The sequence below is a fragment of the Sceloporus occidentalis genome, unplaced genomic scaffold (assembly GCF_023333645.1).
Source record: "Sceloporus occidentalis isolate IW3139 unplaced genomic scaffold, rSceOcc1.0.p SCAF_5, whole genome shotgun sequence".
In the NCBI taxonomy this organism is placed as follows: Eukaryota; Metazoa; Chordata; class Lepidosauria; order Squamata; family Phrynosomatidae; genus Sceloporus; species Sceloporus occidentalis.
The window spans coordinates 117,510,491-117,524,594 of record NW_028316985.1 but is presented as its reverse complement, the minus strand read 5'-3'; the positions used below and the strand labels follow the sequence as shown (position 1 = coordinate 117,524,594).

The 14,104-nt window shown below is 38.2% G+C and overlaps 1 protein-coding gene across 3 annotated transcripts in view; it reads left to right on the top strand.

The window, feature by feature from the left end:
• FRYL (FRY like transcription coactivator) overlaps nt 1-14,104 on the top strand; it is a 183,589-nt gene that overhangs the window by 62,336 nt on the left and 107,149 nt on the right. For all 3 annotated transcript variants that reach the window (XM_089525215.1, XM_089525212.1, XM_089525213.1), the window contains 6 exons: nt 6,578-6,631; nt 8,369-8,508; nt 9,211-9,307; nt 11,338-11,417; nt 11,508-11,588; nt 12,090-12,258. In XM_089525215.1, the coding sequence (XP_089381341.1) occupies nt 6,578-6,631; nt 8,369-8,508; nt 9,211-9,307; nt 11,338-11,417; nt 11,508-11,588; nt 12,090-12,258 (621 nt within the window). The remainder of the gene's footprint in view (nt 1-6,577; nt 6,632-8,368; nt 8,509-9,210; nt 9,308-11,337; nt 11,418-11,507; nt 11,589-12,089; nt 12,259-14,104) is intronic.

Genomic DNA, 14,104 nt, shown 5'->3' with positions numbered 1-14,104 from the left:
CCTCTCCCAGAAATATCTCCTGAGTGGTAACATTTCCCAGTTGACTGACCCCCTTAAACCTGGAGGAAAGAACAAACAAGCTTTACTAGTGAAAAAGAGAGGTTATTGGCTCCATCTGCTGTTTGAGCAGGCAGATTGCATGTTAATCAGCGCATTGCTTTGTGCTTTCAAGTCATTTCCAACTTATGGCAACCCTAAGGCATACATTTAAATCTGTGTATAGTATTGGGCAAGGCATTTGGATTTGTAAATTCAACCTTTGGCTAAAATTGTTTTCATACCAGTTGGTTTGGCCTTGTTAATCCTAACGGATCTTTTTATTTCTGCCTGAAGCTGTCCTCCATTGGGCTATCATTGTCAGTCATATCCGCGTTAGGCTACAATAAGGCAAACATTGCCATTACCCAGCGAATCAAGGATATCGACTTGCAAACCCATAGAAGCCAATCATTATTACATCTTACTATTAGGATATCAGGGAAAATTTAGTAAATGTGCCAGGTATTTTGAATATCTAAATATTCCTAAGCAAAAAAGAGCTGTTATGTTGGCAAGGTTAAAGCAGTTCTGGAAGGAAGATTTAAAAAAGTATCTTACCACTGTCGGTTTTGTCCTTGTGGTCTTGAGGAAGTCGAATCAACCAGCCATGTCCTTCTTTGTTGCCCCCTTTATATGGAGTCCCATGCTTTTTATATAACTCCTATTATTAAGCAGCTACCCAGAAGATATTTTATGTTGAATATCTTTTAGCAGACTGCAACAAATATGTAACCAGTAGCTATTACTCTCCGTATAAGATATTTGAAACAAATACAGTAAACCTTGAAAAAATGTTTATAGCTACTATTATTATTTCAGATACTATGTCATTTGTTATATGAAATTCTATTTGTTTTTATGAATCGACTGATGATGTCAGTCTATATGTATATGGATGGGATATACCTTTTATATTTTTTCTCTTAATCTTTAATTTTTTAACATACATTCTTGCCTGACCAAACACCCCCAAATGGGTGGATATTCTTGTTAATTGATACTTAAATGATTATGCTAAAGTAACCTTTTTGTAAAATTTCTATAACCCCCCTAAATCCTCTTCTCAATTGACACATGACTGAGAGTTTTATACCATTTTTGTTCCCTCACTGATAAGTATGGACATTGTATTATGTCTACATGGATTCTTGGTCACTGTGTTATTTTTATACTGCCTCTATGCCGTAATAAAATTGTTGTTGAAATTGTTGTTGTCCCCAAGACAAGGTGCATAGTACAGAAGCTATTGTGCAGCTATCACAGCCTGCCTAATGTTTAGGCTTGCCCTGATCATGTCAACTCTTCAAGAATCTGGAAGTTAATTTCATTTCTTAAATTAGAAGCTCCTCTTTGCTACATAGAATATTTATTTTTGCACTTTGTCATTCAGTGCTTATTTTGTCTTCGTATAAAATTTTGACAGTCTTAAAGCTTTGGACTGATAAGCATATTTCAGTATTGTTTAGACTGCAATAAACATAATTATTTAGATTCCTGTACAGTGGCATCTGCATCACTAGTGCTGATGTCACACAGTGCATTAACTAATGGTGTCACCCCCATGGACCTCCTCTTTGTAAGTACTGACTCTCCCTCCAAGTGAAAACCACCACTTCCATTGAAAAATGAAACGAAAAACCTTTCCTGGTGCAAGGTATATAATGGCTCAGAACAACATTCCCCCAACAGGATAATGCTGGCAGCTTCCAGTTCAGTGATGTGGTGTGGTTATCCACTCTGGCTTTAACTTTAACAGTGCTATACATTTCTTTGAGTTTGTTTTGGTATTTGCGTAATTCCTTTAATGTTTCATCTAAAACCCTGGGCAAGTTCACCACCAACCCGACATGAGGCAGCTGCCAGCTCCTACAATATGTGCCCTCCAGATGTTTTATAGTACAGTTTTCATCAAGCCTACATGCACAACCACATGGCTAGGGATGATGGGATTTGCACACCAGAACCTTTGGCACTGGCCAGATACAGCCCATGGATTACTGACTGGCCATTTCTGATCTGAATCAAAGTCATACACACCTCAGAAACTTCCCCTCAGAACCAAACACGAATTCCTTGAAGTTGTGCAGGATAGTGCTGTAAACAATTTTTTTCTTTGAAGGAAATTCTTGGAAGCTGAGTTTATTTCAAACATCCCGTGATAGATTAGAAAGAAAAGGGGAAGCAAAGCAGGGAAAACTTTATTTAGATCTGCCACTCTTTTTGAGAAAAACGCAGCAAATTCACTAAAGCCAAGCAAGCTTCTTTCCATCTAATGACTATTAATTAAAAGGGAATGGCTTACACCAGTAGTTCTCAAACTTTTTACACTTGTGACCCCTTTTAATAATAATAATAATAATAATAATAATAATAATAATAATTCTACCCCGCTCTTCAACCAAAAGGCTATCAGAGCGGCTTACAGTTTGTTAATTAGACATTTCCATGCCCTCAGGCTTACAATCTAAAAAAGACAAGACACAAAAGGAGAAGGGAATGGCATTTACTTGAAGATGTTCCGCCTCCCACCTAACTGCATATGAATTAAATTTTGTTTGTTAATGTGGGTGTTTTCGTTCACAAATTCATGTATTTTAGCTTTTTGTAATGAAATACCATATTTTCCGATGTATAAGATGACTTTTTGACCCTCTAAAATTGGGTCAAAAGTTGGGGGTCATCTTATACGCTGGGTTGAACCTGGCAACAAGAGAGCCCTGTGGCCCGGTGCACTCACCTGGCCTATTCTGCGCTGCCGGCGGCCTTCTACCACCTTTCAGGTCTCCAACGGCCCCAGCTGCCAGCTTCGCAGGCCTCCAGAGGGTCTTTGAAGCCAACGCTCAAGGCCAACTGCTGGCTTTACAGGACTCCAGAGGCCTCTTGAAGCCAGTGCGCACATGGCCACCAGCTTTGCGGGGGGGGGGTTCTCATCTGCAGAGTCATCATGTGTTGGGGTTAACATGAAGGCAGTTAACAACAACAAAGCAGATTTTGTAGCATGCCAAAATAATTTCTTCTGCACAGTTATTAAAGGTGCCGGAGACCTGTTTTCTTTACATTCGGTCACTCCAGCCAAGCATGAAACAGCGGGAACTTTGCTTATGTTGAGATCAACTTCAAGGAAGCACTTTGTAAAAAGTGCTTTAGTTTAGTTTTACTGACTGTTTCGTTATCCTACAAATAACATGTAAATGTTATTAGTGCTTGCTAGGGTAGAAGCTCAGACTGGAAAACAGCTCAGAATTTCAATGAATTCTTTTCTAGGAGAAGAAATAGCTGAAGGGAAGGGTATGATATAGATGGAAAGCAAGCAAGAATGAAGCAGAGAAAGAAGTTTGGCCATATATTATATAATAAATTGTATATTTATTATATAATGATATATTTATTAAACTTATTTATTAATATATAATAATTTAATACATATATTATTGTATAGTATAATATTTTGTTGTAATTGCTATTATAGTACACAATATACAGTACATTATTAATTTTATTAAAATACTTATATTCTACATTTCTCTAAATCCTATATCAACACAAATCCTAAATTTATATAACTGTAACTCCTATTACGTTTGGATTTATAATATGGTTCCTTCTATTGTTTATACATATATTGATAATATCAACATGCCTCTTCATAGAATAAAACCTCAGAGTAGGGTATAGTATGAAAGGATCATGAAACACTTTTAGAACAGTTTTTAACAGGAATAAATACTTTTAAAAAAAACACTGCACAGATCTGCTCCAAAATCTCCCCCCCCCCCCCCCCGAAGTCAGTGAGGGGAAACTTGCATTAAAACTGAGCATTTATGGCAGGCTTTGGTGAGGAAGGGGTGAAAAGTATTCCTTTCTTAGTTGCAGGTTTTGCTCCCCTACCCAACAAATCAGCACACAGGTGGAGAAGTGGCTCACACACTGACAGAAGGGAAGAAAATTGTGAAGCTTACCATCAAGTGCCGGTTTCTCTACCTTGCCTGCCGCTTCTCCCCCATCCCATACTGCCCTCACCTGCTCTTTTGCAAGATGGAGTGAATGCCACCACTGGCATACAGTGGAAACATCACTGGGGCAAAGCAGACAAACCGAAGGCACCATTGCCACCTCTTTCATCCCAGCTTCCACACAAACTAGGAGATAGTGTCATATCAGTTTGCCTCCTGGGTGTTCAAACTCTCTTGTAAGGGTGGAAACATGCTATTTTCTCCAGCTGGCAACTTTGGGGGAAGAGTAGGGGTAGAGAACTGAGAAAGAAGAACTGGGGTTCTCATTATGGTCCCACTTTAAAAAGAACCTGATTATTGGGTGTGATTTGGGTTTATTTACTCTGGCTATCCTTGTATGTGTTTGGGAGGGTGTGCATCCGGGTAGCTCATGATCAAACTAAAGGGGTATGGTTGGCTGCCTCCACACCCAAATTTTGGGGATAAGGTGCCCTCCTCAAATGTTTGGAACACTCTAATGGCCTAAATATGTGTGGATGCGGCTTCTGTGTATTTTATCCAACACAATCCAATTAAGATTCTAAAAATCAGTCATCTTCTCTGTCACTGTTGCAGTATTTTATGTAATTTATTTTGGTTTTACCCCCAATGGTTTTAACATCTGTGAAAAAACTATATATCTGGGATATGGGGATGTACAAAAAGAAGAGTAGGTCCTTTTTTTAAAAAAATGGTAATATATCTAGTTTTGTGAATTTTGACCTCAGGAAGTTACAGTGTTTAAACGTGGAACTGGTAGAAGACACACAGTTTGCTTACATAGATTCTTTAAATTGTAATTTGAGTCAAGTGGACATCTGGTGCATATTGATTGTATTGCTTGAACAAGTTGTGTTGCTCTTTCACAGTTAACCTGTTTGGCATGTACCAAGTTCCATGATAGCAGCAGGGACCGTCTGCTGTCACTGTTGGAATTGTCAATAAAATGGCATCATAAAAGTGCTACTGAACTTTAGCAAATGCATGAACAGAATGCTGGCAAGAAAACCAGTAACAAAAAGCTGATGAAAAATTGCACAGTGCAACAGCAGTGAGGGAAGGCAATAAGTCTTACTGAACCTGATACTCCTTGCATTTATTTTTACTAAACAATGAAAATGAAGAAAGATTGCACAGGAAGAAATATGGCACTTGTTAGCAGAGAAAGACTTGTTTCAAGATGTTTGAAACAAATGCTTTTTTCATGTGCTGAAAATTTGTAGAGAGAAAGAGATTGGGTGACTGGAGCATCATGCTCAGAATGGCAGGCACTTGTTCTTCCTCCAGGGTCAGCTTTGGAAAGGTTATCCTGTGCCCTGACAAGGATAAGTGCAGTTGATACCCCTGCCACCAAAATCAAATTGAAATGAAATCTAATGCAAGATGGAATAAATGCAGACCAATTTCAACGCTTTAAATGGACTTGATAGAGAAGATGACATTGTTTTTTTGTGTGAGTGACATGAGAGGCTTGAATGAAAGCCAGTGTGGTTTAGTGGTTAGAATGTTGGACTCTGGAGTCCATAATTTGAATCTCATCTTGGCCATGGAAACCCCACTAGATTGGCACATCATACTCTCCCAGCTTCAGAGGAAGGAAAAGGCAACCCTTCCTGACATAATTTTGCCAAGAAAACCCTTGATAGCCTTGCCTTAGGGTCTCCATAAACTGGAAACAACTTTAAGTCACAGAACAACAAGAAGCTTGTATACATAACACACACATTTCAGATATTTAGTGGAGACACTGTGAAGCCCTCTTTAGAATATCCATGGGCTTTAGTAAGATGGTGATTGTAAGTTTTTGTAGCTGTTTGTACTGTTATTTGGAAAGTGCAAAATTAATCCTCAAAAGTGTAACAAGTACTATTGGAATAGAAATGTGTGTACTTATGAATTACTACTCTGCTTTTGCCATTGGGCTTTGGGCATTATTGGGAGGGGGTCTTGAATTCTGAAAAAGGTGAGCTTCAAAAGAGGAGAGGTAGGGCTCAAGTAGCAACCTAACATTTCTTCTTAAATTTTTGTACCGGTCTGTTAGAATAATAATTCTTACTCTCCCCCCTTACTCTTTTTATTGCATTTTATTTTTGCCATTCTCATAATTTCCTTTCTGATTCTAAAACCAAAGGGTTCAGAAATGTTTATTAAAGAATTATCCATGTTACTAAATATGTAACAATACAGGCAAGAAGGTTACTTGAAGTTGCTTCTATCAGTAGAACCAAGAGCAACAGTAATCCCCAAGACCCAGCCTCCTGCTTGCCTTAAAAATCTACTTTGAAGGTCTCAAGACCTCCAGAACAAGTTGTGGGGCAGCAGAGGGGAAGGGGAAGACCCTTTGTGTTGGTGCAATGTGGAGTTTAATTCTCTTACCTTAATTTCAAATATTTGATGTAATTGATCATTTTTAATTGTTAAAACTATCTAGGAACATAACAAGAATCAGCCTTAACTATTTTACATGTGTATGATGGCTTGATCTACTGTCAGATGTGATTTGAAGACTGTGATTTGAAGATTTAATTTTATTATTTTGATTTTAGGAAAAACCCTTGTCAAGATCTCTTCAGAGAGGTGAAGATCTTCAGTTTGACCAGGTTGGCCAAGTTTTGATTTAAAATATTTTATGTGACATGAAAATATAGTGTTTGTTCAAAAACCTAAATTATTCAATATTTATTAAAATCTGATGTACAAATGTATGACAGAAGAGACTGGGTGCAATCAAGGTGACCATGCCTGATCCTGCAGGATCCAGAGCAATAGAGGAACAGGGCCTTGGAAATGCCTCATCCATAAGGCCTTCATGAGTTGGGGTTGACTTGAGGCAGTTTACAACAAGTTGGGTCAGTCTTCCATGATCGCTCTATTGATCTTGTAGTTTCAGGTGGTCCAGGTGATCCTATGTCAGCGTAACAAAATAGATGCAAACAAATTGTGTCTTGATTTGCATAGCCTCTCCCTTGCCTTTGTGGCACATGTCATTTATATCTGGAATTCTCCTGTTTACTAGAACCATGACTAATTGAAGACTCCCAATTACAACTGACTAGACTAAGATTATGTTGTGTTAATGCCAACTGATTATGTTTATATCAACTGATCAGAGTTTTAGAAAACTTAGTTTAGTCACATGTTCCGTTTACACTAATGCCATCCACCCATACATACAAACAAAAGTCCCTAACCCTTTGAATCAATTTACGTGGTTGACATGATGTCAAAAATCTTATGTAAACATTTACTTGTGATTATAGGTCAGGCGTATGCTGACCATTACAATATGTACTCTGCCCTCCATATCCATGGATCCCTTACCCATGTATTCAACCATCCATACATTGAAAATATTTAAAAAATATATAAATTCTAAAAAGCAAAGCTTGATTTTGCCATTTTATATGAGTGGCACCATTTTACTACACAATTGCATATAATGGGACTTGAACAGGGGATTCTGGACCCAAACTCCAGTGGATACCAAGGACCCAATGTTCCCTCCATCCCATCCAGCCAGCTGCTAACTTTTGTTGATGTTCAAGGCACATCTTAAAATGCTAAACAAACAAACAAACTCAGGGCAGGCCTAAAAGTAGTAAGGTTCTTCTGAGCAGAAATGCTTCAGAACAAGAATTTGTTCTAAGCATACAAAGTGGGGAGCCCAAGATCATCAGTATTCATATATACAAGTACAGTTGGCGCTCTGTATCCATGGATTTTTTATTGATGGGTTCAAGCATCCACAGCTTGAAAATAATCAGAAAACATATAAATTCCAAAAAGCAAACCTTGATTTTGTCATTTTATGTGAGGGTCACCATTTTACTACGCCATTGTATATAACTGGTCTTGAACATCCACATATTTTGATATCCACGGGGAATTCTGGAACCAAACCCCAACAGATACAAAGGGGCCACATTAGTTGAACATAGTGTTAAATAACTCCCAGAAGTGACTTTGTATGGGTCTTTTATTCCAAGAGTGTAAGTGTAGACACTGTGCTTTGGCATGTATGCTATGTTCCATGTGGGCAATACCTATGGATTGCATTCAAGAAGCACTTGATAATGACAAATCTCTGCAGTGTCTTGTTTTCATAGGATACCATCTGCATAGTAGGGTGCCAAAATCTTTACACCAAGTCTATATAGTTATTACTTTATCTCTTTTCTGGGTGCATCAATGGCAGCTGGTATTCTTCCACAGTGCAAGTGGGTACTTGTTGCCTAAACTCTTGTCTTAACATAAGCCAAAGGTACAGAGGTTTGCATGCATGCATGTTTGAATAGAGGAAGCATTCTATGAAATACCTAAACCATTTATCTTTACAGTTGATAAGCTCTATGAGCTCAGTAGCAGAGCACTGTCTCCCCTCCTTACTACGCACCTTGTTTGATTGGTACAAGCGCCAAAATGGAACTGAAGATGAATCCTATGAGTACAGGCCTCGGTCTAGCACAAAATCTAAGGGGTAAGTTTATATCAGAGATTGCCACCTTTAGGTTATTAGTGATGTCTACAGTTAGAATAATTAAACATGAATAATACTTTTCTGGCCTCAACATGCACTTAGCTGTGTGTGTCAACTAAAAGACATCCTACCTGTATGTTCATATAAATCAATCTGCAGTAACAAATAAATGCATGAGATGTAATACTTAGCTATAGGAAGAAGACCAATAGAACATTAAATAAGAAGTAAAAGTGATAACATGGAAAACCAGATATGGCACATATAAAAAGAAAGCTTTACCATTTTGGGACAAAAACTAGTTTTATCTGTTGCTGACAAATATACAGAAAAAACTAAGGCAGTCCTAATGCCAAGACTAAGGGGGCAGTATCACAGTTAATACAGTGATTTGTTGGGGTAAACATTGCTGCAATTTGTAATATTGATTGGTTCTAACTATATTGAATAAATCATGTAAATTTCTCTATTGGTAAATGTCTGGTTAGTAGATTTTTCCTTTTTAAAGTTTTCCTTTTTGTTAATATGACATATTAAAGTTGGTATCAAATTTCATGTTTTGACTGGATGAGACAGTTTAAAAACCATGTTCAATAGTATTGACTACTTATGCCAAAAAGAAAGAAATGTGAATTATATATATAATTTTTTTAAAAGGAGACTTGCGTATATTAAATAACCTAATGTTTGTATTTGTTTCAGGGATGAGCAGCAGCGTGAGAGGGATTATCTACTTGAAAGGAGGGATTTAGCTGTAGATTTTATTTTTTGTTTAGTTTTAGTAGAAGTTCTAAAACAGGTAAGCTCTTTAATTTCTGCAAGCTAAGTGCTCTGTCTTGTAATATTTCTGTTTGTTTAAACACCTGAGTATTTTTAGATTGTAAGCCTGAGGTCAGGGAAATGTCTAACAATTTGTAAGCCACTCTGATAGCCTTTTGGCTGAAGAGCAGGGTATAATATTATTATTATTATTATTATTATTATTATTATGCTTTAAGTACTTATGTTCAAAACCAAGGCCAGCTTAAGCCGAGGATATAGAATATGAATCAGTTCAGCTGCTCAAAACATTCCATGCTTCCAGGATTTTTCTCTTACAATGTGCCGTTTAAAATAGTTTTTTGTGGGTTTTTCAGGCTATATGGCCATGTTCTAGAAGAGTTTATTCCTGATGTTTTGAGAATGCAGGCATGGAAGGATATATATACCCACTCCCTGGGGAGGGGGGAGTAATTTCCATGTTAATCTGTGTATTGTTCTGTTGTTGATGGCAGGACCTCAGACTGGGAGGATATGCAAAGAGGATTAGTGTCTGCTAATTTGTGATCATTGTTTGCTGGGAAAGCCCCTGACCCTAGGTGGTTTCTCATTTGCATTTGCTGAGTCCTGCTTTTGTTATTTTTCTGGACTGGTAGCCAAACTTTGTTCACTTTAAGTGTTTCTTCTTTCCGGTTGAAATTATCCAGATGTTTATGGATTTCATTGGCTTACCTGTTATTGGCATGGTCCAAAATTTCAGTGTTAGCAAACAGTATTTTATGCCCAGAATGGTTTATAATGTGTTTGTACACTGTGTTTGGTGGACCCAATGTAGACTTGTCCACCGCTGCCGTTTAAAATTTCCATCCATTAAATCGAAATGGTTCAGTGTCATCCCTGGCGTTGGTGTCACCACCGGTGCAGGTGCCTGGCAGTACTGGGGGGCTGTTGCCATCTAGCTGCCCACCCAGGGCTGCACGGGGGGGGGTGAGGCACCGAGGAAGGTGGGAGGGGCATGCACACTTGTTTTTCTTTTCCTGGTGCCTTGGCCAGCTCAGGCAAGCCAGCCAAAACACTGGAGGAGGTAGAAAGGATGCACATGCTTGCCCTTCCTTCCCTATTGCTTTGGCTTGCTGGGCTCAGAGGGACCAACTGGGTGTCACCCATCCTCTGTGGTATCACTCAGTGGAGTCCACACACCTCAATGATGTCAGTAAAACAGATGTTTCATTGAAAAAAGAGATGTAAGTACAGTGAGCCCATGCCATACGCAGGCTCATTATAGGTGGCTTTCAGCGTACGCTGAAGCCGCCCAGCCATACAAACAATGGTGCACGCACCTGTGGCACATGCGCATGGCCACCAAGAAGCCCAAACCCATTCTGTCAAATGGGGCTTTTTGCTTTACGCGGGGGAGGGGGGTCTGGAACGGCTCCCCCACGTAAAGCGAGGGCTAACTGTAGTAGGAAGCAAATTTACTCATTTAAATACCCACTCTCAATAAATATAATAATAAATAATAATAAATAAAACTTGTATTTGTACCCCGCTTTTCTGTAAAAGAACAATCAAAGCAGCTAACACAGTTAAAACATCCAGCATGCAATACTTATTACGTATACTATTACAAAATCCCCCCCCCCAAAAAAAAACAGAATTAAATACATTACAATTAAAATTAATTCTTAAAATAAGCTGTTAGCAACAATATAAACAATGGGCAGAGTGGTAGCATGATATAAGATCTGAAGGCGTAATCATTCTATAGCTGAGTGCTATTCAGGAAAGGTCTGCCGGAAGAGAGCCATCTTGATGGCTTTTTTAAAGCTATCTAAGCTGGTGATTTGTATGGCTTTAAAGGTACATCCTTATGTCTGTAGTGAAAATGTCCACCAACAGAGAAAGTTCTATTCTGATACAATTGCTAAACTGTAAAAGGAAGGAACACATGTCCTAGCTACAAAGCTAGGAATTAACTTCCTAACAATTTTATTTGAGTAATTCATTATTTGACCAAACAACTAGTTCCTTTTAAAAAGTAATATTCCAAATTCTGTCTCTGTGTTACAGATACCTGTTCATCCAGTGCCTGACCCTATAGTTCATGATGTTCTAAATTTGGCTTTTAAGCACTTTAAACACAAGGAAGGGTAAGTATATTTTTTAAAATGACAAATGTTCTTCTAAAATTCTGATGGGAAGAAATCTCCAATGTTCATTCTATACATGTTTTATTACAGGTATTCAGGAACTAACACTGGGAATGTGCATATTATTGCAGATTTATATGCAGAAGTAATAGGGGTCCTTGCTCAATCAAAGTAAGTGTTTTCTTTTTATTATAGTTTTTACTCTGAAGCTGTTACCCATGACTTGTTTTTGTATTTAAATTTGTATGACTAGTGATACAGTTAATGTGAATCTTTGCTTTACTGGCAGGGATTTGGCATCTTGCAGTGATTAATTGCCAGTTTGGTAATATAATTATGATGGGAATATCACTCCTGATAATTTCATCGTGTTTGAATAGCAGTACATCTTCCCTCAGTTTTGAATATAGGAAACTGGTTTTGGATGAATTTAATTACTAAAGGTAGAACTGACTTCCCAATAGCATGGATTCTAGTACAAAGATATTTCATATACATAAGCTGAACCCATTTTGGTGTTCTGCATGTCATTTTGTATGTTCTCCAAATGGTCTGGGGACATAATTCATAAATACACACACACATCTGCACACTCATACACCCAGGAAATGTCTTTCTAATATTTATTGTTTGCCATTTCTAACAGTTTTGGTCTCTCTTTCCATGATCTAGGTTTCAGGCTGTTCGCAAGAAGTTTGTCACAGAATTAAAGGAGCTGCGACAAAAGGAACAAAGTCCTCATGTGGTACAAAGCATCATCAGCTTAATTATGGGTATGAAATTTTTCAGAGTAAAAATGTATCCTGTAGAAGATTTTGAAGCATCGTTTCAGTTTATGCAGGTAAGCTAGAGTGCCATTTGTGTCCATGATACTTCACACAATAAAATGTCAACAGCAACAACAAGATGTGGTGGCATCATACAAATGGGCTGGGAGGTGGTTCCAAGTACATCAGGAAGCAAGGAAAAAAGATAAGTCTTTTGAGGAGTGGGGATGGCTGGGGTGGGGTGATGCTGAAAGAATTAATATATTGACTGGGATGTAAGGCCAAAGAAACTGGGGAGGGCAATGCATAATTTTGAAGGCAAGAATAAGGAGCTAATGTTGGATCTGGGACTGGAGTAGGGATATTAGGAGTTGTATCTGTTGTTTCATTCATCAGTGAACAATTTTGTTTATTTTGTGTCATTAATCTACTACAACGGGATCAGTAAGTTAACTAGTAAAACTAGCAAAGCTTAGTAATTTACACTTAATGTAAAGTTAAGGAGCCCTGACCAAGCCAACCACCAGGAGCTGGATTTTATCTTCTCCTTTTTGATCCACAAATCAGACTGTGATTGAGCTGGAACCATAGCAACTCCATGACCAACTTCCAAAGCGAGCTGCTGCTGCAGGCCTAAGGTAGCTGGCGTCAGGAGCTGGATTTTTTCCACTCTTCCAAAGGACTGGATTTCAGCTTTGGAGTAGCTTCCAGCTGCTTTGAGGGTGTGCTCCATTTGAAACTATGCACCCACAGCAGCCGGAAGTTGCCTTATTTGGCCCGTGTTTTTCGGGCCATATTGAATCTGACTGAAATCATCAGTGCATTAACACATAAACATGACTGTCTTTGTCTGAATTGGAGTGAAGGTTTGCTTATTTGTTTCAGTTTTTTGAACTTGATAGTTTTATACCTATTCATAAGCTGATGATGAGAGACAACACATGTTTGAATCACTACATCTGAAATATGTATTAGAAGTAGCTTTTATGAACAGAGGTGGATACCTTTTACTGTATTCATACAACTCTAGCACAGTATTGTCTGCTATGATTGGCAGTAGTTCTTAAGGCTATTGAATAAGAGTTTTTCCCAGTACCATAAGCAGAAGACAGTACGTGGATATCGAAATCTATGGATGCTCAAGTCCAGTTAAATACAGTGACATAGTAAAATGTTGTCCCTTACATAAAATGGCAAAATCAAGGTTTGCTTTTTGGAATTTATATATTTTTAAAATATTTTCAAACCATGGATACTTGATTCCGTGGATATAGAGGGCCGACTGTAATTAGACCTGGGAACACATGTGCTGTTACAGTGAGCTGTGGCCTTTCCTATAAAATAACTTGAAAGACCCGTTACTCCTGTGGAAACATGGGACGCTTATTGGGCGGAGTTGCTTGCAGTGGGTGTGTTCATAAATGTTTTTCCTGAGTAGTCATATTTGAGGTTGAGTTTCCCTTATCTGAAATGCTTGAGACCAAAAATGTTTGGGGGAGCGGATCTGCAGGAACCTCCACCCCCCCTCCCTCTTCTCTTCTCCTGTCAAATTTCTTACAATGGTGGAGCAATGGCTCCTTGAGAACCAACTTAGTGGGCACTGGACATGTGATTAAATCCCCTTTACTCACAGGCAAAAGCTTTGTTGGCAGAAAGTTTTTTTTTTTGAAGGTTTTTGCTTTTCTGGACAAGGGAGCTTCAACCTGTATTTTAAAAGACAAGTTTTTTTTTATTTCTTACATTTAAAATGTGATGAACGTCATTGAAAGTTGCAGGATAAATATAACCGTTTTTCAAAGTTCATTTCAGTTATATTTCTGCTATTGGCTATTTTAGTTGCCTGTACTTTATAACCTTCAGACATTCTTATTACTCTTGAATCTAAACAAGATGCTGTACAATGACAAAAAACCTGATCAT